The sequence below is a fragment of the Prionailurus bengalensis genome, chromosome A1 (genome assembly GCF_016509475.1).
Source record: "Prionailurus bengalensis isolate Pbe53 chromosome A1, Fcat_Pben_1.1_paternal_pri, whole genome shotgun sequence".
In the NCBI taxonomy this organism is placed as follows: Eukaryota; Metazoa; Chordata; class Mammalia; order Carnivora; family Felidae; genus Prionailurus; species Prionailurus bengalensis.
In genome coordinates, this window is record NC_057343.1 from 122,102,543 (window position 1) to 122,126,506 (window position 23,964).

The following is a 23,964-nucleotide window of genomic DNA, read 5'->3' on the forward strand; positions in this document are numbered from 1 at the left end:
AGATCATGACCTGAGCCGAAGTCGGACGCTTAACCGACTGAGCCACCCAGGTGCCCCGACCAAATACTTTTTTAAAACATCAAACAACAAATCTGATTTGTTCCCAGCCAAACCCAGAAGCTTAAGAAAAGTACCACTGCCCTCCTGTCCCCCATTTCCTAAAGTTTTCATCTCTAGACTGTCAACCCCACCATATAGATTCCAAATAGTCATGGGCTGAAAAGCAGCATAAGGGATGGGGGAGGAGGTGAGGATGAATTAGGATGGTCAGAATGAAGTCAGCCCGGAAATTGACCCTCAAATAGTTTACTAACCACAGAGTCTGCGTTTCTTGTTTCTTATTACTATACATGGGTCCGGGGAGAGGGTATCGTTTAGGGGAAAAAGCAGAAAGAAAAAATGGGAGAAAAATTCACTCCTCCATGGAAATATAAGCAGAAAAGCTATAGACTCTTGTGTCTCTTGGGTTTTTTTAGTATTTTTAATGGACCAAAAGAGAATCTTTATGTGGTAATACGTATGTAAATGATGTTTATAAAATAAGGTGTAATATCTTAGCTATTATGGGCTATTGTGTAAATAAATCTTAGATATATAAAATACATAATCTTATAAAAAATTATTTTATGGAGCAGTGGACACTTAAACTTCCAAAGTTTCGTATCTTTGTTCCAAAAAATAGAAAGCTCCAATGCTGGCAGCTTATTTCCTTAGTATATTCCACTGTAAAGGCAACAAGTTTGGTGGGGTTTTATGTGTTTTCTAGTTCTGTAATTTATAAATATCCATATGGATTACTTTGAAATGACTATTGCTTGTGTGTTGGTGTTGTTTGCCCATGCAGAGTCATCAGAGATCTGTTCCACACTTTGCATCTTGGAAAACCAAAAGGAATTTTCTAGTGAGATAAAAAATACCTAGAACATGCCTTCACTGTTGGGAAAACCTCAGATTTACACCACTGGTAGCTTTTTGCAAGTCTGAGGAAATGGGAAGTTTAAAACCAAAGTTATTGTCTCTCACTTAAATATTGGGTGTTGGTTAACTTTTCTCCTGGGAAGGAAGCACATATTTTTGTTAAGTCCTTTTTTCTTGGACATGACATGTTCCGGAGGAAACCGGAAGACAGGGCCCTAAGCTGCCTTGCTTCAGGACGACTCTCCACCATCAGTTTCCAAAGAACTGTCCACATATTAATTCTGCTTTCTGTTCTGTGATTTGGTGGTAGATTCAATGACTTTCAGAGCTCAGAGTTTTGTTTGGGTTTGTGGCTCTAGTGAAGTGCTGAGTTTACTCTTTATCAGCAGACCGAGGAGAAGAAGCAAAGGCAACAGGGGCCCCCTTGCTGGACAGGTCCGTTTGCACCTCCCACTGACACAGGAGATCCACACCAGAAACCAGGGCCTGCACTGCCGTCTGCTCTCCACGCAGGGAGAGGCCCATCATATGCCAAAGTGGGGACATTCCCCAACTCTCCGTCATCAGAGATGCATATTGTTCCCAGCTGTAAGCTTGTGAAGCCCGATGTGTGTTTTAGCATGGAACAATAAAACCGGTTTAGTCGTCCCTCAGGTCTGGTTCTTTCAGTAGCTGGCTTGGAGGGGGAGCATTTTATCACAGATTAAACGTCAACATTGAGCATTTAATTTTCCCAAAGGGCATTGGTTCCTGGCAGCTGCTCTGGACATCCAAAAGGGAGGGCTGAGAGGAGAGGAAGGTATCACTTTGTCAGATGGCCACTGCTTAGGATGGGTGGGGATGGCCCCCACAGCCTCTCATTGCTCGCCAGGCCAGCTCATCTCTTTAGAGCAAACTCCCAGTTTGTACAACCATGTGGGCCCAGGAAGGCCTCTTGGCCAGAAACCATCTCTGCTCAAGTCAGAATGCAGAGGTCAAGAGCACAGCCTCAAGAACCTAAACTGCCAGTCACCTAGCAGCTATGTGGCCTTGGGCAAGTCACTTAACCTCTCTGTGGCTCAGCTTCCTTTTCTGGAGAATTGAGCTACAATAGCATCTTCTTGAGGGACGTATGGTTTAAATGCCTTAAAACATGTAGAGCACTCTGAACATACACAAGTAGTCAATAAAATGTGCCTTACCACCTTCAAAATGTTTGCCACATCCACCAACCATCCAGATTATTATTTACTTAATATTATTTTAATGGATTCCATTTTAATCTAAAATTTAATTGAAAAGATAATTGTAGATCTCAACTGTAAATGGAAAACCAGCATAATTTGCTGTGAATCTGAAGTAGCATCTAAACAGGTGTAATCGCTTATGTTTATGGAGTCCTTGCACCTTGCCGGGCACCACGCTAAGAGTCTTGACTTGTTAGAATCCTCACAGCCTTGTGAGGTCAGCATTACCATTTTACCACTGAGGCACGGACATTGCACCCATCGTGACACAATTAGCAAATGCAGGAGGTAGTCTGGGCTTCAGAACCTGGACTTCCCAGCCCTGTTCCATGCTGCTGCCCTAACAGAAGCAAGAGTGTGCCATTCACGTGGCAGACAGCTGGTGTGGCAGCTTCCCGGGACCGCAGTAACAAAGGGCCACAAACAGGGTGGCTCAGAACAACTGAAACTCGCTCTGTCCAGGATGTGGAGGCTAGAAGTCCAAAATCAAGGTGTGGGCACAGAGGGATCCTCTAGGGGAGGATCCTCTCTTGCTTCTTCTCGCTGCCCTCGCCCACAGCGCTCCTTGGCTTGTGGCCACATCTCTTCAATCTCTTCCGCCGCCTTCAGCTCTGCAGAACCTTCCCTCTGTGCATCTATGTTTGCGTGTCTCCTCCTCTTCTTGTGAGGACAGCAGTCATATTGGAGTACGGCCCACCCTAATGACGTCAACTTAACTTAATTACATCTCCAAGACCCTATTTCCAAATAAGGTTTCATTCACAGATCCCAGGAATTAGGACTTCAACAGATCTTTTTTTTTTTTTTTTTAAATCCAAGCGAGTTAACATATAGGTATATTAATAATGATTTCAGGAGTAGAATTTAGTGGTTCATCACTTATATATAACACCCAGTGCCCGTCCCAACAAGTGTCCTCCTTAATGCCCATCACCCATTTAGCCCATCCCCTCATCCACCTCCCCTCCAGCAACCTTCAGTTTATTCTTCTGTATTTAAGAGTCTCTTATGGTTTGCTTCCCTCTGTTTTTACCTTATTTTTCCTTCCCTTTTCTATGATTATCTATTGAGTTTCTCAAATATCACATATGAGTAAAATCAAACGCATCTTTTTTTTGGGGGGGGGTGCGGATGGGGCAGACACAATTCAGTTGCCCACCTAAAACTTCAAGCCTGAGGCCGAAGATCTGCCGGTGGTGGGGAGGCATTCAAGAGCAGCAGCAACCTGAGACGGTCTCCTTTGCACCGTGGGGACTGAAGGGGTCAGGACAAGGGAGAGACCATGCTTCTCTGCTTTAGTGACAGCGTCCAGTCCAGGTGCTAAGATTAACCATCTCCTGCCCCACTGCTGGCACTCTGGGAACAGGGGGTGAGCAAAAGAAAGCTTCCCGTGAAAGGATGGTAGAAGGAAGACCGGGGGGAAATGCCACCTTCTCACACTCCAGGCGGGTGTGGAAGGCACAGACTCACCTCTGGAAGTTGCCTTATGTGGCGAGGCTGGAAGAGCAAATCCAGACAAATGACAGAGAGACTTCCCCGGAGGCGCGTGTAAAGAGAGAACAACAGGAAAGATAGTAGGGGAGAAATCCTTTATTTTCATATCATTTCAGTGAAAAGAACTCTCTCTTCTAAGAGGGGTTTGAGAGGAGGGCGGGGGTGGGGGCGGTGGTGAGGAGGAAGAGTTTTCTGGCTCTGTCAGATAAAGTTGTCCTTGGTTGATGGAGCTGCACAGATTTCGTAGAGTTGGGAGGCCCTCATCTTGAGTTCCCGGGCCACCTGACAGATGGAAAAGGGCCAACAGCAGTGCACCGCCAGCCAGTCCTCACACAGTGTGCCCTAGGGTGAGACCCAGGTCTCCGTTGTGACCCAACCACACAGACTCATGACCATTAGCCAGGGGCCTCTGCGATGTTTCCTGAAGGCCTAGCTCATCCATGGCTTCCAAGATCCACCAAGTCAATACCCTAAATCCATGCCCAGGGACACTGACCCACTAGGATACCCAAGTGCCAAGCAGCTCAACCGCTTATCCATCCTTGCACTTCAGAGACCGGTCCTTACTTAGGGCTTCTGATACAGACTTCATACTGGAAGCCACTGACTTCTCTGTCCGTGTCATTTTTTTTTTTTCTGTTAGGACTTAATATGTATAATTATTTATTTCTTTGGAGTGGGTAATAAGTACATATGGTTCAAAATTCTCACAGTAAGAAGGCACAGGAAGTAAAAAGAACATCCTCCTCCACAGCTGTCCCCAGCCACCCAGTGAACTTGCCTGGGGGTAACTTTTGTTGGCAGGTTTTTATATGCACTTCCACATAAATTCAGTGTCTACACAAGTATATATAGAGTCCTTTTATGTAAATAGTTGCATACTTCTGTGCCTTGTACTTTTTTTTTTCACTTCAAAATATATTTTAGGGATCATTCCACATGAATATATAAGGAGATGTCTTTTTTATCTTTAACTGGCCACATCTTGGTCGGTCTGATCTGTCTGGGCTCAGTCTCTCACTGTGCCTCAGTCTCAGCTGCCCTGGAAATTGATGGACTCTGAAGCATCCCCCAGGAACCCCCAAAGCGAATTCTGCATATGCCACATAGTCTTCATTTGAAGTCAGACCATCCCAAGTATATCCTCCAAATTTGGTGCGATTCTACCCATCATCTTCTCTTGATGCAGTAAGAGAAAGAGAAACAGAAGTAGCCCAGTGACTGGTAATCAGCATTATAATAGGTGCCACTTGCAGTACCCTTCATAATGTGGCATTTTGGTTAACATACATCCTCGTAATGAATGAAATCAGAAATTTCTTCCCTTTCCTTTCCCAAAGTCTTCCACTAAGTGTGGTGTTTTTAAGCATCCTCATCCAGACCTTTTTTTTTTTTTTTTTGAAACTCGCAGGTTTGAAAGACATCCAGGTTCTTATAGAGATCCAAGTTCACATATACTTTCAAACACACTTACCCGTATTTTATGTCTCTCTCTGGTGCCAACTCTCAGTGCAAAGGTGGACCCAGGTAACAATGGCCAACAAAGGCACTCTCCGTGATGCCTGGCGATGTCACACTCGAGGCACATTGGACAAAACAGACCACAGAAACCTGTCAATAACCACATAAAAGAAAACCAAGGTTCTCAGATGTGCTCAGAGCAACTCCACATCTCAAAGAGCATTTACAACCCCGTGCCATCAATTTAATGCTACACTGCCTCCCTGCAATCAGGGACTGAGAATGAATAACCAATTGTCAAAACTCAGTGTATGAAAATTGCCATAACTGAGCCACATCAAAATTGTCTTCTTTTGTTAAACACTGGCAAAGCTGAACCTGATACAATTCTGTTTAGCGTTCATGATGGTAATTGTTTTTTCCTGTCAAGAGAAAAGCATTAAATAATTTTTTACAGTTGAATTGTAGCTGTTGCTTCTATTATGTTCATCTATCTATTTTCAATATTTAAAATAGACCCAGTATACGATACTTTTGAATAACAGGCACCTTTTTCTGTCAATGTGATTGAAAGATCTTTTATGCTGCATGGATTCTGTCTGCTGTTCTCATCAGGACTGTATTCTATTTCTCAGGCCAGAAGGTTACTCTAATTTTTGCTAGTTTCATGGAGCCACCGACATCTGCCAGTTTTAATCTGTAAACTATTAGAGGCTTGGTTCCTTTAGCATCAACTGGAAACAGTCTCTCATTTATTCAGCCACTGATCTTTAACTCCTGATACTGTTTCCTACATATTCTGCATGAAACATCTAACGCAGAGGTTCTGTTTTAAATATGTTTTGGGTCACAGACCCTTTTACGAATATGATGATAACTGTGAAGTCACTCCTCAAGGGAAAAGAAGGATACCCAGACATGCAAAATTGTGATTCAGTTTTGTGGGGTCCAAGGATCCACTGAACTGCAGGTTAAGAATCCCAGATACACAGTTAAGATGTTAAGTCATCCAGCATCGCAAAAGAGGACGACCTTGAAGAATACAAATAATTAGGACTATGAAACAGCAAAAAATAGCAGTAATAATACCAAACAATTAAATACCAAAAAGCTAGTCATAACCTTTAAAGCATGTATGTAATAAATGTTATTCAGACATAATTTATACACAAGAAAATGCACAGGAGCACCTGGGTGGCTCAGTCCGTTAAGTATCTGACTCTTGGTTTCAGCTCAGATCGTGATCTGATCATGATCAGATCATGTGGATTCGAGCCCTGCATCAGGCTCTATGGTGACAGCATGGAGCCTGCTTGGAATTCTCTCCCTGTCTCTCTGTTCCACCACAGCTCACACATCTGCGTGCTCTTCTCTCTCTCTCTCTCTCTCTCTCTCTCTCTCTCTCTCTCTCTCTCTCAAAATAAATAAATAATTTTTTTAAAAAAATCAGAGGGCCCCACTGAGCACTGACCCCTGGCATGAACAGCCCAGAGGACAGATGGGCCAGTAAACTTACTGTGAGTTCACAGTAGTCACATTGTATGCAACCCTGAATTAGGAGACTTGGAAATCAATGGCACATTAAAAAAAAAATCAATCAAATCTCATTTTATGCATGGATTATGAAATAGTGTAAATGCCTGCAAATAAAAAATTAATCAAAATTGTATAATTATAAAGCTGGCAAACTAAGTGAATAATAAATTGTGTTTACACAATTGCCCAAGCTGTACCACTTTAATTGGAAAAGAGAAATGCCCACCATCCTCAGTAAATATATTGTAAAGAAGCTCTTTTCTCCATTGGAATTCCTATACCTTATCTTTGTGACTATTAAGTCTTTTTAAAAAATACATGCTGTTATTTTTATTTTTAATCCTTTCCATCATATAATCATGTTGTCTAAGTGTTCATTAGGGTGCAGTACTCGATGCTGAAGGCAACACAACAAAACACACATCCAATTACCTCAGTACACAAGACAGATATGATCAAAAACAATATGAAAGCCAAATTCTTATTATGTAATAGCTAATATTAGACCTCACCATGTGCCACACCTTGCTAAAAATCCTTTGTATTCATTAACTCACTTAATACTCACAATAATCCTATAATATAGATACTCTTATTATGTCCATTTTAATAGATAAGCAAACTGATGGCAAGAGGACTTAAGTAATTCACCCAAGCGGTTTAATATTCACAAATCAATCAATATTATATACCACATTAATAAAAGAAAGGATTAGAACCATATAATCCTGTCAATAGATGCAGAAAAAGCATTTGACAAAATACAGCATCCATTCTTGATAAAAACCCTCAGCAAAGTAAGGAAAGATAGAACATATGTCAACATCATAAAGGCCATATATGAAAGACCCACAGCTAATATCATCCTCAATGGGGAAAAACTGAGAGCCTTTCCCCTGTGGTCAGGAACAAGACAGGGATGTCCACTCTCACTATTACTATTTAACATCATACTGGAAGTCTTAGCCTCAGCAATCAAACCAAAAGAAATAAAAGGCATCTAAATTGGCAAGGAAGAAGTGACACTTTCACTATTTGCAGATGATATATTACTGTATGTAGAACACCTGAAAGACTTCACCAAAAAATTGCTCGAACTAATATGTGAATTCAGCAAAGTCACAGGATATAAAAATCGACATATAGAAATCAGTTGCATTTCTATACACCAATAATGAAGCAGCAGAAAGATAAATCAAGGAATTGATCCCATTTACAATTGCACCAAAAACTGTAAGATGCCTAGGAATAAACCTAACCAAAGAGATGAAAGATATGTACTCTGAAAACTATAACCACTTATGAAAGAACATGAAGAGGACATAAAGAAATGGAAAAACATCCCATGCTCATGGATTGGAAGAACAAACGCTGTTAAAATGTGTATACTACCAAAGCCATCTACACATTCAATGCAATCTCTATCAAAATACCACCAGCACTTTTCACAGAGCTAGACCAAACAATCCTAAAATTTGTACGGAACCACAAAAGACCCTAAATAGCTGAAGTAATCCTGAAAAAGAAAAGTAACACTGGATACATCATGATTCTAGACTTCAAGCTCTATTACAAAGCTGTAGTCATCAAGACAGTATGGTATGGGCACAAAAACCAACACATAGATTAGTGGAACAGAATAGAAAACCCAGAAATGGACTCATAGCTATATAGGATCAATTCATCTTCAACAAAGCAGGAAAGAATGTCCAATGGGAAAAAGACAGTCTCTTCAACAAATGTTGTTGGGAAAACTGGACAGCAACATGCAGAAGAATGAAACTGAACCACTGTCTTACACCATATTTAAAAATAAATTCAAAATGGATGAAAGATCTAAATGTGAGACAGAAAACCATCAAAATCCTAGAGGAGAACACAGGCAGAAACCTCTTCGACATCGGCCGGAGCAACTTCTTACTAGACATGTTGCCAGAGGCAAGGGAAACAAAAGTAAAAATGAACTATTGGGAGTTAGTCAAGATAAAAAGTTTCTGCACAGCAAAAGAAACAATTAACAAAACTAAAAAGTAGCCTACGGGATGGGAGAAGATATTTGCAAATGATATAGCTGATACAGGGTTAGTATCCAAAACCTATAAAGAACTTAGGAAACTCAACACCCAAAAAAAACCAAATAATCCAGTGAAGAAATGGGCAGAGGACATGAATAGACACTTTTCCAAAGAAGACATCCAGATGGCTAATAGACACATAAAAAGATGTTCAACATCACCCATCATCAGGGAAATACAAATCAAAACCATGATGAGATACCACCTCACACCTGTCAGATGGCTAAAATTAACAAGACAAGAAACAACAGGTGTTGGCAAAGATGCAGAGAGAGGGGAGACCTGTTGCACTGTTGGTGGGAAGGTACACTAGTGCACTCTGGAGAACCGTGTGGAGCTTCCTCATCAAGTTTAAAATAGAACTGCCTTATAACGCAGCAATTGCACTCCTATGTATTTACCCAAAGGATACAAAAGTACAGATTCAAAGGGGTACATGCATCCCAATGTTTATAGCAGCATTATCAACAATGGCCAAAGTATGGAAAGAACCCAAATTTCCATCAGCTTATGAATTGATAAAGAAGATGTGGTTTACATACACACATACATACACACACACACACACACACACACACACACACACACACAATGGAATAGTATTCAGCCATCAAAAAGAATGAAATCTTGCCATTTGCAACAATGTGGATGGAGCTAGAGTGTATTATGCTAAGCAAAATAATTTAGTCAGGAAAAGACAAATACCATATGATTTCACTCATATGTGGAATTTAAGAAACAAATTACCATAAGAGACTCCTAATGATAGAGGACAAACTAGGGTTGATGGAAGGAGGTGGGTGAGGGAGGGGCTAGATGGCTGATAGGCATTAAAGAAGGCACTTGTTGGGATGAGCACTGGGTGTTGTAAGTGATGAATCACTGAACTCTACTCCTGAAACCAATATTGCACTATATGTTAACTAACTAGAATTTAAATAAAAATTTGAAAAGAAAAAAAAAAGTAATTCACCCAAGTCCATACATTTATTAGGAATAGACAGGGGTACCTGGGTGGCACAGTCTGTTAAGCATCCAGCTCTGGATTTTGGCTCAGGTCATGATATCATGGGGTCATGATCTCATAGTTCGTGAGATCAAGCCCCGCACTGGGCTCCATGCTGTCAGCACAGAACCTGCTTAGGATCCACTCTCTTCCTCTCTCTTTAACTCATTCCTTGCCCATGCTCTCTCCCTCTCTCTGTCAAAATAAATAAATAAACTTAAAAAAAAAAAAAAAAAAGGGAAAGAGCACAGGCCTGATTTGAACTCAGGCAGTCTGGCCCCAAAGTTTTAACCACTACACATAACACCACATGTCCTCATGTTTTGTGTACATAGTTTGCCACAGTGCTTGTTGCTCCAAGACAGCACCCTTACTACCACTACTTTGTATTTATTCCTGTGCAACACTCTTACACCATGCAACTTTAGGAAAGTTCCTTTTTGTCAGATGTTACTGCTCCAGTGTGATGGAGTGAGCAGGACACACACTCTTGGCTCACACCTTGAGGTGGGAAGATGGAACCCTGTCCCATAGAGTCTGTAGGAGAAAATTTTGCAACATACATCACAGGCCAAGGGTGAGTATCCAGAACATGCAAAGAACTCCTACCCATCAATAGATAAAGAACTAAACAAAGAAGAAGAAGAAGAAGAAGAAGAAGAAGAAGAAGAAAGAAAGAAAGAAAGAAAGAAAGAAAGAAAGAAAGAAAGAAAGAAAGAAAGAAAGAAAGAAAGAAAGAAAAAGGAAGGGAGAAAGGAAGGAAGAAAATGGGCACAGGACATGAGCAAGTAATTCACCAAAGAGGAAACACAAACAGCCAATAACAAGACACGAAAAGCTACTCATTGTTGGTAGTAATCAATGAAATGCATGTTAAGACAGATTGGAAACCCATAAGCATGCCAAATGTTTCTAAATTTGTAAATTGCTGAGAACCATAGAGAACAGGGACCCACTGGAAGCAGGAATGGGCACAATCACTTTGGAAGGCAATTGGGTGAATCTAGTAAAATTTTAAGCACTCTAGGATCTCGTAATTCTACTTAGGGGTATCTACCCTAGAGTAATGTTTACACGTGCACACAAAGAGGGAACACAGGGATGTCCACTGCAGCATTATCTGCAGCTTGAAATTTAAAACTTAAATGTGCACTAATAGATGAGAGTGTAAATAGGCCATGATGGTATAAATCCTACTATGGAATAATTAAGAGTTCAGTGGAAGATTCAGAACCAACAGAGTTAAATCTCTAAGACATATTTTGAGTTAAGAAAAATAAAAGTGGGGGTACCTGGATGGCTTAGTCGCTTGAGCCGACTTTGGCCCAGGTCATGATCTCACAGTTCGTGGGTTCAAGCCCTGCATCAGGCTCTGTGCTGACACCTCAGAGCCTGGAGCCTACTCGGATTCTGTGTCTCCCTCTCTCTCTGTCCCTCCCCCACTCACGCTCTGTCTCTGTCTCAAAAATAAATAAAAATAAAATAAAAATTTTAAAATCAAAGTTCATTATGATATGTACAGCGTAATACTATTGATACTTTGTTTAAAGAGTTACAAAACAATAGTATATACTACTCATGGATACATATATAAATAGAGAAAAATATCTGGAAGGAATTTTGCATGTGTGTGCATTAAATCCAAACTGATTTAATAAAAAAGAGGAGACATAGTTTCTTGTTCTGTAATGTTCCATTTTTTTTATAAGGTGAACACACTCACGTGTTGTGTATATACATATATGTAAAAATGTATTGTTTTATATATATGTATTGTTTAAAGGAGCTCAGGCTCAAAAGGGGATTTGAGCCATAAATTTGGCCTCTTCTTCTTATGTTACACCCAAAGGCCTGGTAGTTATGTAAGCACCCACGGCTTAAATGTTCCTGGCTTGTCCTCCTAGATGGACTCCACCCTCATGCACGAAATGTGGTTCGTTATTCATCCTCCTAACTCACAGGGGAAGCAAGATAAAAAGAAAAAGCCTACACAAAACCAGAGTGCGGAGCCCCAGAGAGCAAAGGTAGGGAAGGTGGGAGGAAGCTGCAGCGAAGCAATAGCTCAGATCAATTATTACAAAAAGTCAGAGCCATCTAACAGTAAGAGATGCTCAAAAAAGAAATGGGGCACACTCATACAATGAGGGCGGGAGTGTACATTAGTACAACTTCCAAATGGAGACTCAGTTGGCAGCAACTATCAAGATTTAAAATGGAACATACTATTTGGCCAGCAGGTTTATTCCTCAGCAATTATCCAACAGGTAAACTCACACACATGCAAAAGTGACATCTGTACAAAGACATTCACGGAGCATTGGTGTGAATAGCAAAAAGTCTGGAGGTCCAATGAAGGTGCACCAATGGGGATTTCTGGATAAATAAATCATGGTACATTCATACAAGGGAATCTATGCAGCAATTTAAAATATTAGCTCCAGAAGTGCCGATATGGTCTGATACCCTGGATATACCGTTAAATTGAAAACAAAGATGCAGAACAGTGTGTGTTTACAATTCTACTATTTGTGGAAATTATACACAGACACATTCAGCAAAACTTCTGGAAGGACAGATACCAAAATATTAACAATTATTATCTCTGACAGCTGGGATTACAGGATCCTGCTTTTCTCATTTATAAGCCTTGTGTGTTTTCCTTTTTTATGATGATTACATGATAGCTTTATAACAAAAAGATTAATCTATTTTCATTTAAAACTATTTTATATATTTACAAGCATATAGACTCTACCTGGCCTCAAGTAAGAGCAGGTGCCTCTGGTGGAAACTGGGTGGGCAGATGGCAAATATATCAAAGGCATAGGTACTTTTGAATTTTGCATCATGTGCAGGCAAACCTATTCAAAATATTCTCTCTTTTTTTCCCTTTCTTTTCTTTTTTTCCTTCAAAGCACTGAGTTGGCTCCAAAGGAAAGAAGCCCTCCTTCCTGGAAATGTTCAGAAAGCCAAACTTGTCAGGTTCTTCTCGCCAGGCATAATGCAGAGGAGATTTAACCAAGCAGGTGAGGGGCCAGACCAGCTGACTCCAACAGCCCTTCCAACTCAGAGGATTTATTATTCTTTCAATGAAGGGCAAGAAAGAAAGAATTGAGAATACAGGTTAAGATTCATTCATTGATGGAATGTCCAGGAAATAGTTCTTCGTGCCTCCTGTGGGCCAGGTGCTCTGCTGGGCACCGGAGTGGTAAGCAAGACAACAGTGGTCCCTGCCTTCAGGGTGTGTATGGTTTACCCAAGATACAGTTCAGGGACACAAATCCCAGGCTGAAGGCTTTTCAATGCCTTTTCTTCTTCTAGGGCACAAAAATCCTGGCCCTCTTCATTCTCCCCATCTTGGGCATCTGATGGTTACCAGTCGCACCAAGTTCTTTACCCCCTGGTGCTTATGGTGCCCTCCACAGGGAGGTTGCCTGAGTAGCTGCTTTCTTCCCATCTTTCAGGAATCAGCTTAAGTCAGTTCCTCGAAGAGGCCATCCTTGACCCCACTCCGCTATGGATTCCTTCCATAGCACCCTATTTATTTCCTTCATGGCACTTATCACAACTGCCATGCTTTTGTTTATTGATTTACATGCTTATTGTCTATCTGCAAAACCATCTCCGTCTTATTCACTATTACATCTGTAACACCCACCATCTGTCTGCACACAGGTAGGAGCTCAGTAAACAGGGGTTGAATGACAAACCAATGTTGATTACACCTTCTATATAAACCTTCTCTGGGGCAACATCACAAACATTCCCAACGCTGGGACACCTCACCTTCTACTCACAATGCCATTTAGCAGCCATGCATTTCCCCTCAACTTTATCTTCACAGCTGAGCTTTCAGAAACCCCAGCTTCAAGAACGCAGAAGCAACCATTTGCCAATCGCAGCGCACTGTGAATTCACATAAAAGCACCAAGGTGGGGAGAGAGAGGCCATTAAAAAAAAAAAAAGTAATTGCAATAAAATGAAGAAGCAAAATGTCAAAAAGAAATGGAAATCATTGCTGTTCATAATGTACCCTTTGTCTAATGGAGGACAAATTGTAGCAATAATTCTCAAAATTCAATGGAAAACTGTCCCAGGATGGGAATCTGGCATGGACAAGGTCATGGAAAGAAGCTCTCCTTTTTGTTCCCAAGTTTGTTAACTATTTTCACAGTGGTTTGCTCGAATCGGAATTCTGTGGATAAAGTAGCCCTTTTTAACAACGAAGAAAAGAAACCCAGGATGCATAGCCCTCTTACTCCACCCATGTCCTGGGAAACACAGTGCAGTGAACGAGGGTGGAAAGTGATATTATCTTTAAGTTTTCTTCTGAGACAGTGAGATTAGAGACACACTGCGCAGTCATAAAATGGAGGCCCATCCAGGTTATAACAACTGGAACATAGAACATTCAAGAGCACCTTGTACTGTATATCCTGGGCCTCTTCTCCACGGATCATGCCAAAATGTAAAGAATATTCTATTTCTCCGCATTTTCTCCCTTCTCACCTTGCCCCCAGAATGGGCTCTCAAACGAACAGGCTAGGACTCCTCAGGAGATCTAGTGCAGTTGGTTGGAACATTAATGAGCATGGAGAACAGAGCTAAGCAGTGAAGCAACATTTAAGGCAGAGGGGATGGTGAGGATGGTCATTGCTTTAGCCAACTTTTTAGGTGCTCTTGGGATTAAGTACAAATCATGGTGCAGCAGCCAGTTGAAGTCTCCTGACTCTACTCTTTGCTCCCAAAACGGCGGAGAATAGTAACAATTTACAGGAACGATAATATTAATACCTTAGATTCACTAAGTTCATTGGGTATTTGTTGGACATTTCCTGTTAACAGTAACCCGACAATAATTTTGGGAAATTATCCCTTCATTACTGTGGGCAATACTGATGGGACTGCCCTTCCAAATGACCTAAACCCGGCAAATTCCACCCCATCTGATCCATCAATTCTCAGACAGGAAATTTTTATCCCTTTTATTCTCAAAGGGATCAAAATGTTTGGAATTAACCAGACAGTCGGCTAGCTCCTGATAATGCAGGTTGTCTGTTCTGAGCTTAGTTTTTAGTTGATTTTTTTATTTTGTGAGCTACCCAAAGCATTCTAATGAAGTCCAATGTTTGTGTATTAGTTTCCTAGCACTGCCATCACAAAATACCACAAACAGGGCCTCTTTTTTTTTTTTTTTAAATTTTTTTTTTTTTTTTCAATGTTTATTTATTTTTGGGACAGAGAGAGACAGAGCATGAACGGAGGAGAGGCAGAGAGAGAGGGAGACACAGAATCGGAAACAGGCTCCAGGCTCCGAGCCATCAGCCCAGAGCCCGACGCGGGGCTCGAACTCACGGACGGTGAGATCATGACCTGGCTGAAGTCGGACGCCCAACCGACTGCGCCACCCAGGCGCCCCTAAACAGGGCCTCTTTAAGAGATAGAAATTATTCTCTCAGAAACTGACGGTTACTAGAGAAGGGGTGAGTGAGTGGGGGGATGAGTAAACTAGGTGATGGGGATTAAGGAATGCACTTGTGATGAGCACTGGGTGATGTATGGAATTGTTAGATCACTATATGATACACATGAAACTAATATTACACTGTATGTTAACTCACTGGAATTTAAATAAAAATTTTAAAAAGAAATTATTCTCCAGGTGCCTGGGTGGCTCAGTCGGTTAATTGTCTGACTTTGGTTCAGGTCATAATCTCATAGTCCATGAGTTCAAGCTCCATGTCGGGCTCTGTGCTGACAGCTCGGAGCCTGGAGCCTGCTTCGGATTCTGTGTCACCCTCTCTCTCTGCCTCTCCCCTGCTCATGCTCTGTCTCTCTCCTTCAAAAATAAATAAACATTAAAAAAAATTTTTTTTAACTATTCTCACTGGACAATTCTGGAGGCTGGAAGTATGAAATCAAGGTGTTAGCAGGATTAATTCTTTCCAGAAGTTCCTCCTCCAGGAGGAAGAGTCTGGTTCATGCCTCTCTCCAAGTTTTTGGTGATGCTAGCAATCTTTGGCATTCTTTGGCTTGGGAATGCATTACCCCAATCTCTGCCTCTGTTCTTCCCCTGGCTTTCTCTTCTGAGTGTTTGTGTCCAAATTTCCTGCTTCTTATGAGAACATCAGCCATTGGATTAGGGTTCCACCCTAATCAACTATAACCTCTTTTTAACTAGACTACATTGCAGAGACCCTATTTCCAAATAAGGTCACATTCAGAAGCTGTAGGTAGACAAGAATTTTGAAAGGACTATTCAACGATAGCATGCGACCCAAAAAACTCTGATTCAGTTAAGTTCCAAGGCAGTGTTTATAAGTTCCAGACATTATGTTTTAATCTTAACAACAACCCCTGAGGTAAGCACCTTTATTATCCTCCCTTTAGAGGTGGCAAATTCCAGAGAATTTGTTCAAGGCCAAAGAGCCGGTAAGAGGCAGAGTTAAGATCTCTATCTGGCAAGGTCTATCTCATATAATCATGTTCTCCTCACCACTACAGTATATTTGAGGCTTTGTCCTACTAGAAAATGCACTGGTGGTCCCCCAACTACCACCTACAAGCTAGGAAAGGAAAATGGTCCACTTCCCAATTCAATGCTATGTCTCCACATGGCTATTCTGTCTTCTCTGTACCTCAGTACTGGGGGACAGCCAAAGTCAGAGTATCTGGAAGAGAACAAAGAAGAATGCTGAGAGAATCAGAGAATGGCTGCCATCATTATCTGGTCAGAAGTCCACACAGATAGCAGAGGCAGGAAGAAGCCTGCTAAGCTCTGGGTCAGATGGACAAAGGAACAGGATGGAGGGCAAGGTTTTGTACTGGGCAGTCTTTCCTCTGTGAGGCCCAGGCAGACGGTGAAGGGCTCAAGGCTGGATGACCAGAGCACCAAAACATGGTGGGAGAGCTTTGGTCTCAGCAAGACTCTCGGCTGAATAGGGATGTGGACCACGAAATGGCTGAGATCAATTGCTGATTGATCAACTCTGTGAGGCTTTAGAAACAAATTCAGACCTTCTCAGAAACCTGCAATGGGCACGGAAAGCCATATTCTTCCAAAATATTAGATCCAGGGTCTGTTGGATTTTCAACATTAGTAGCTAATGCTTATCCAACAAAGGGACCCCCCCACACACCTCACCCCATCATATACAAGAAAGACCCTGTGACCGAGTTGCTCCCTAGGGCAAAGGTAGGACCTGGAAGGGAATGCTGATGTGTGGTACCAGAGACACATCAGAATGTCCTAAGATAAAAATGAAATCAATGTGCTTTGAACTTTCATTCCCAGAGGAAAATCGCATAGCTGGTGGACAGTGTTATTGGTACATCTTTATAGCTGAACAAGCATATGAAAATATTTCGGTCAACAAAGGGGGCTTCTTTTGTGATTATTCTTGTTCTTATAAGAGTACCACACATTTCTCATAGAAATACTAGTAAGGGATAAGCAAAAAAAAGGAAATAAAAATGATTCATTAGCCTACCATCTGGAGACATGTCATAAACTTTTGTATTTGTATCCCGCCTGGCATTTTTCAAGTATGGCCCCCACCCTTCCACAAATGGTATCTATCATGCTTGGCTTTATAGTCTGCTTCTTAAACTTAAAAAATACCAAGACATCTTTCATCCCATTAAATGTTATTCTACGACATGACTTTTCATGGCTGTATAATAATTCCTTGTATGCATGCCCCCATCAAATATTTTAGGTTGTTCCAGACTGTTGCTGGGATATCCGATGCCGCAAAATTTAATGTTGCTAAATCTTAGCACGTGGATTTATTTCCTTAGACTAAACGCCTAAAAATGTAATTACTGGGTCAAACACTATGTAACACTTGAGGTTCTTTTTATATGTATTGCTAAGCCATCCGGCAGGAAGGTTATACCAATTTAAACTCCCACCGGCAGCAGATGGGGGGGCCCACTAAGGCATCTTTGCCAACAGTGAATTTTGTCATTTAAAGAAAAATCTCTGAAGTCACCACTGACTCTATAAAAGCATTCCCATCCCTGAAAAGCAGGATTTTTCCTGCCAATAAGTGCATATGAGTCACTAGAAGATCAGTCCAGTTATTCTAAAAACATTATATTTCTGTCCTTGTGCCTGACGTAGCTTTTGCACCCATCTGATGCCTGGGGAAAGAAAATAGTAAAGGAGAACTCAAAATGAACAGGAAAAACATACAAATTCTCTTGTCCCTGCAGACACTGAAGAGGCCAGTGCTCCAGTCTCCACCTGTCTGGACAATCATGATTGTGGTCCTGCCGGTATCTCCCCAGACAGGCTGCTTCGTCACGGCCTGGGCTGGTGCATGGCTCCTGGAGAGTCAAAATGGTGATTAACTTGAAAACAAAGATAATGGTTCAGAAGGATAACCATTAAGCCAAGACAGAGTGATAAAGAGGAGAAAGGGACCCAAGAATGCCAAGTGGTTCTTACTTCATAGCCCAAGCTCCTCACCATGTACTCCCCTCCTACTTCATCACTCCTTCTCCACTGACTGTGCCCTATCTCTGTTAATGGCATGCTTATTCCAGATCCTGTCACTCCACCTTAATGCCCAGCCTATTTCCTCAGTGTTTCCTAATAGCTAAATTCACAATTTGGAACCAAGAGGCTTCAGTTCAAATCCCAGCATGCCACTTCCAGGAAAAGTGACCTTGGTGAAGTCGCTTAACCTGTTTCTGTTTATCCAAATATGAGATAAAGAAAAATGACCTCATAGGGTTATTATGTCAAATGAAGGACATATAATTAGTTTGCTATGCCCAGAGAGTATGTAACAAGGTGACCTGAGTGAGGCTACATACACCCCAAGGGTTTTGAGCCTTTGTTGAAGAGATTAATAAGGAATCAGACATGGAAATCGGGACTAGGCTATGGAAGTTGAACATGCAGTATCATTTAAGTGAACAACCAAGACTTCAGAAGACGTCTTGAGGGGCACCTGGGTGGCTCAGTCGGTTAAGTGTCTGACTCTTGATTTCAGCTCAAGTCTGATCAGGTTCAACTCAGGTTCGTGAGTTCAAGCCCCACATGCGGTTCTATGCCGACAGCGTGGAGCCTGGCTGGGATTCTCTCCCTCCCTCTCTCTCTGTCCCTCCCCGGCTTGCTCTCTCTCTCAAAATATATAAATAAACTTAAAAACAATTTTAATAAAATAAAAAGAAGATGTCTTGATATCAAAGTACTGTAAGATTGTCCTACTGGGCCCACAAAGTACAATTTGGGTTCGTTTTCACTGAAGGGAATAGATATTCTACTCTATCATTCTGAAGTAGGAAATATGGGCCCAGGGGATGGGCTTTATTTTTTTTTTTAATATGAAATTTATTGTCAAATTGGTTTCCATACAACACCCAGTGTTCATCCCAACAGGTGGGGATGGGCTTTAAAAGTGAGGTGGAAAAACGTCTTTCTCTTTCTGGAGACAGTTTGACCTGAGCTCCTACCATGGGGATACCTGGGGCAAGCCCCACAGTGAAGGCTAAGTTGTACCTAGCCTTACGGAAGGGGCAGATGGAGAGGAGGGAGCCTGTACATGGTAGTAATTATTCTAGATTGTGCTTCCCTTTTGGCAAGCCTCATTAACAGTTTGTACCTGTCTCTGGTGTGCTGTGAAGAATTAAAGAGCCTGCCTCATCCGTGAGACAAAATAAACAAGAGACAGCAGAATTTCTTCCCGTAACAGCTGTCGTTGCGGTACTAGTCACCAACGCTCAGCACCTGGGACCTAGAGCCTGGAGGCCAGAGTGGAACATTCCTGGGCACCCTTAAGGCAACACCCTCAGGGCATCTTGGAAACAGCAGAAGGGCCCTCTGAGAATCTCTAAACTGGGGCAATAAATGCAACGGGGGTGCACTGTTCTTGTTAAGATCTATATCTCTGTTTCATTCCACCAACGCTACCCACGTCCACACCTTCCCAAATCTGGTGTGCTTTTTAATAAGCACATGAGCTTGCTAAAAACACAGATGCCCAAGTCTCGCCCCAAGCCAACAGCACAGGTCTCCAGACATGAGGTACAGAAATCAGTACTCATAACAGAGTTGCCAGGCAATACCTATGCAGTCTTCCTGGCACCATCCTGAAACCTGATACAGGTGGATATGGAGATCACTGATGATGACCGCGGGAACCTCTGAGTCTCCCACTAGGTGGGTGTTGATGTCAACATAACAGAGATGGCAAGGAACACTGAATAGGAGGTAGGCTGTGGGGAAGAGGACGGTTGGAACAGAGCCAGTCTTCAGGGCCCGTGAGACACGAGCTGGGAGAGGCATGAGAGCCTGGAAGAGAGCTTAAGGTCAGGAGCTCCCTGGCTAGAAGCCCCTTTATCCCTTAGGTATTTATAGGCAATGCTTAGAGGCTAACACACTTTCCAAGAGCCTGCAAAAGTATTTGAGACCTGGAAAAAAATAGTGGCTCCAAAATATAAAAACTATAAGACAGACCGCAAAATTAGCTAATGCTCAACTAAACACAAAAATCTAGCATTATGCCGATCTCATTAACCGTCAAATTTACAAACCCACAAATATTTCATTACACTGAGAAACAATTTAGAATTCTCATTTTGCAGAAAATCCCAAGTATGAATGATTACTAAGAAACAAGTGCCAATCATAAAATGAATTAATTACTGCTAGCCGAATAATTTCAGAAGTAATTATAAAAATCCTTTCACTTACTGGACAGCAAAAAAAAAAAAAATGTGGATGTGGATATAACCTATGGTATGAGTTACATTTTAAAACATTTTAATGATGTGGGTTAGGGCCTGTGGCATATGAACTGTGTTCCCCCAAAGTCCTATGTTGAAGCCCTAGCCCCAGTGTGATTGGGGCTTCCAGAAGGCTTTTAGGAGGTAATTAAGGTTCAGTAAAGAATAGGGGTAGGATCCTAGTCAGATAGAAGTGCCATGTCAAGAGCCCACGTTAAGTACCCAGTGAGAAGGATACAAGCCAGGTAGAGAGCCCTCCCCAGAAGCTGAGCTTGCTGGCACCTTACCCTTGGACTTCCTGCCTCCAGAACTGTGAGAAAATGCATCTCTGTCCACTAGACCACCCAGTCTACGGTATTGTGATATGGAAGCCCAAGCAGATTAAGACAACCATGAAGATTTCAAATTGGCCCTGAGGAAACCACCTTTATAATTAATTTATTATTACTTCCTCCGTCTCCGTGTGAGCTCCTTGGGGTCAGCAGGGACATCCTGCTTCTCCATATAAGCCCAGAATCCAGCACACGACCTTGACACCTAAGGGCCATGTGGTTGGTTATTTGTTGAACCGGACCAAACTGAATGCCCATGTCTCTTTGAGTCCTCCTCAAATCTAGTTATAAATCATGTGATCTTAACTGTGTTTCCTTCTCCAGCAAATGTACAACTCTCAGGTGTTGAAAGAGGAAATAAAAGCAGAGACTGGCCTAAGAGCTCCCCGCATCCCTCTATACAGGCCAAGGCATTTATCTCTCAATGTGACGCTCACAACTTGGGGCTTCTGTCCTTATACTGGGAACTTCCAATTATCTCTGATATTAGTAAAGGAATTTCATAGGCCTGAGCCTCTGGATTAGGTTTTTCCCTGAAACGAACCATTTACAGCTTTCAGCCCTAGAAAACAATTTCTTCTTCCATCTCAGCATTCTGTGTGTAACAGCTTTTATGATGGCAAGGAAGGCTGTCCTCTATTCCAAATCAAACAGCAAAGACAGCAAGCACCTTCTCCGTGGTGGGGGAAAAAAAAGTTGTTTTTGGTGTGTTTGCCTAATTCTGAATTCAGCAAGTGTATTACTGAGTGTCTTAATACCCTGAATCCTTGGTTATTTTAATATTAAAATGTTTGAATTGATATGCATTCACTAAAAAGTTGCAGCTCAAGATTATAGCTCATGTGTCATAATTAAAACAACAAGCATAGCTTCCCTTCACTGAGCACCTTCCATGTGCCAGGCACTTAGTAGGTCCTTTAAAAACTGAATAATTAATCAGGGGCTGCTACAAGTATCAGACTAAAGCACCTACTGTAGCTTCCTGCACATCTCTGAGCTCCCCGCATATCCCGGGGAATCTTCGACTACCATTAAGAACAGGAAAGAGTTTGGAAACAGAAGATGAGGCCGATGGTCACAGAGCTTTGCTAAATCAGACCAGTGGTCCATTTGCCATCAAATTGAGCAAGTTCTTTATTTAGTGGAAGAGGACAGGTTTTAGACCCAGGCACCCTAAAATTCAAATGTGGCTCAGCTGCTTTCTAGTTGTTTGACCTCGGAAAACACACCCTGTCAGAGCCCTCAGCTCTGGCCTCTCTTCCATAAAACTGGATTAAAAACATCTCACCTCCCCAGTTGCCTGGAGGATGAAACAAGATCAGGCACTTGCAGTTGATGGCGGTTGTTGTTATTGTCACTTAGTGATACTGCACTTAGCAGAGAGCATTCTGTACCCTTTTCTGAGAAACAAAGAACAGAGGGAAGAGAACTGGGGCAGTTTCCCAGGTGTCATGTGTGCTGCCCAAATACCTAAAACTTCAGCCACGGTGACCCATCATCCCAGTTTTCCCAGGATGGAGAACTTCCAGTGCGAACCTCAGGACAGTCCCAGGAGAACCAAGCAGTGAGGTCACCCTAAGAGAAAGAAGCACAGGGAGGCTTCATCTGGTGGGAGGCAGGACACTGACTCAAGTCATTCCAATTCTCTGCTCCTACTGAAGGTACACACCCTTCCCCCTTTCTGACCTCACTCTGTCCTTCTCCTCTTCTCGAAGCAGAACGCATTCCCCAGGCCATGGCCCCACTTGCCTGGTGCTTCTGCCTGAAGGGGGTTTCCTGTCACTCTCTCTCTCCCTTGATGAAACTTGCAATTCTAAGGTTTCATTCCACCTTCCATTCAGGCCTCCTTGATTACTTCAAATTTAACTGAAGCCAAAGCCCTTGAGTTTTTATTTCAAAAGGGTACAAATTACTAGCAGCCACCAGAAATAAAGTTTCACTTGGTCAGGGTTCGACATTGTAACTTAAGGGTAAAGAGACACTCTTTCACCCAAGCCAGCCCTTCTCTTTTCACTAGCCAAGCACGGCCTGAAGGAACTCATCGGTTGTCCCTTCTCAAGTACCCATAGAAAAGGATAGCAACTACTTTCTTCTCAAGCCCAGTTTTCTTCTCTCTGGATCCTTATAAGAAGAGACTGATTGTTTTTTGTTTTTTTTTTTTAATTTTTTTTTCAACGTTTTTTTTATTTATTTTTGGGACAGAGAGAGACAGAGCATGAACGGGGGAGGGGCAGAGAGAGAGGGAGACACAGAATCGGAAACAGGCTCCAGGCTCTGAGCCATCAGCCCAGAGCCCGATGTGGGGCTCCAACTCACGGACCGCGAGATCGTGACCTGGCTGAAGTCGGACGCTTAACCGACTGCGCCACCCAGGCGCCCCATAGAAGAGACTGATTGTTAAAGAGATTGAGAGAGAGAGAGATTTGACATGCTACCCAAAGAGAAAAACCTGGAAGAAAAGGGTATCACCAAACTCTCTACCTCGTGCTGGAAATAAAATGTTGCTCATCTTCGGATGATCTGAGTGAAAGCAACAGAGGTGAGTGTATGTTGAGTAAGGAAACATCCTCAGGAAATCTAGAGAAGTAATTTCCAAACCAGTTCATAGTGGGGTGTTTTCCTGTCACCGGGATTAACCTTCTCCCCTTGACAATAGGCTGATTCCAAACGTAGACTTAATCCAAAGTGAAACATCCCTTCTAAAGAATGTTGCACTGATATTCTGGAACCTGAGGTCATAGCACTGTAACAACAGACATCTTATTTCTTTAAAGACAGGTACACATCTAACTGGACATGTCCACGTTCAGGGTATTTAAGAGTCTCCGAAGTAAGCCTCTGAGACATGCCTTATGGAGGTGTGGACCCCAGCAATGCTGGGGAAATGTCCAGAGAGAAAAGAAAATTAGAAAAAAGTGCAGTTGAGGGAAAAGGTCTACAATCATAGTTCAGCGTTACATTAGAAAGACAACAGGAGGGGGGCGCCTGGGTGGCGCAGTCGGTTGAGCGTCCGACTTCAGCCAGGTCACGATCTCGCGGTCCGTTGAGTTCGAGCCCCGCGTCGGGCTCTGGGCTGATGGCTCAGAGCCTGGAGCCCCTTTCAGATTCTGTGTCTCCCTCTCTCTCTGCCCCTCCTCCGTTCATGCTCTGTCTCTCTCTGTCCCAAAAATAAATAAACG

The 23,964-nt window shown here is 42.3% G+C and overlaps 1 protein-coding gene across 1 annotated transcript; it reads right to left on the bottom strand.

The window, feature by feature from the left end:
• Positions 1-3,718: 3,718 nt before the first annotated feature.
• Positions 3,719-23,737, bottom strand: PLAC8L1 (PLAC8 like 1). The gene is made up of 4 exons (XM_043590199.1): positions 23,267-23,737; positions 17,914-18,047; positions 5,113-5,249; positions 3,719-3,980 (listed from the first exon to the last, which is right to left on the bottom strand). Exons 1-4 carry the CDS (start codon positions 23,389-23,391, stop codon positions 3,840-3,842), a joined length of 537 nt encoding a protein of 178 aa, XP_043446134.1. The 5' UTR covers positions 23,392-23,737; the 3' UTR covers positions 3,719-3,839.
• Positions 23,738-23,964: the final 227 nt, after the last annotated feature.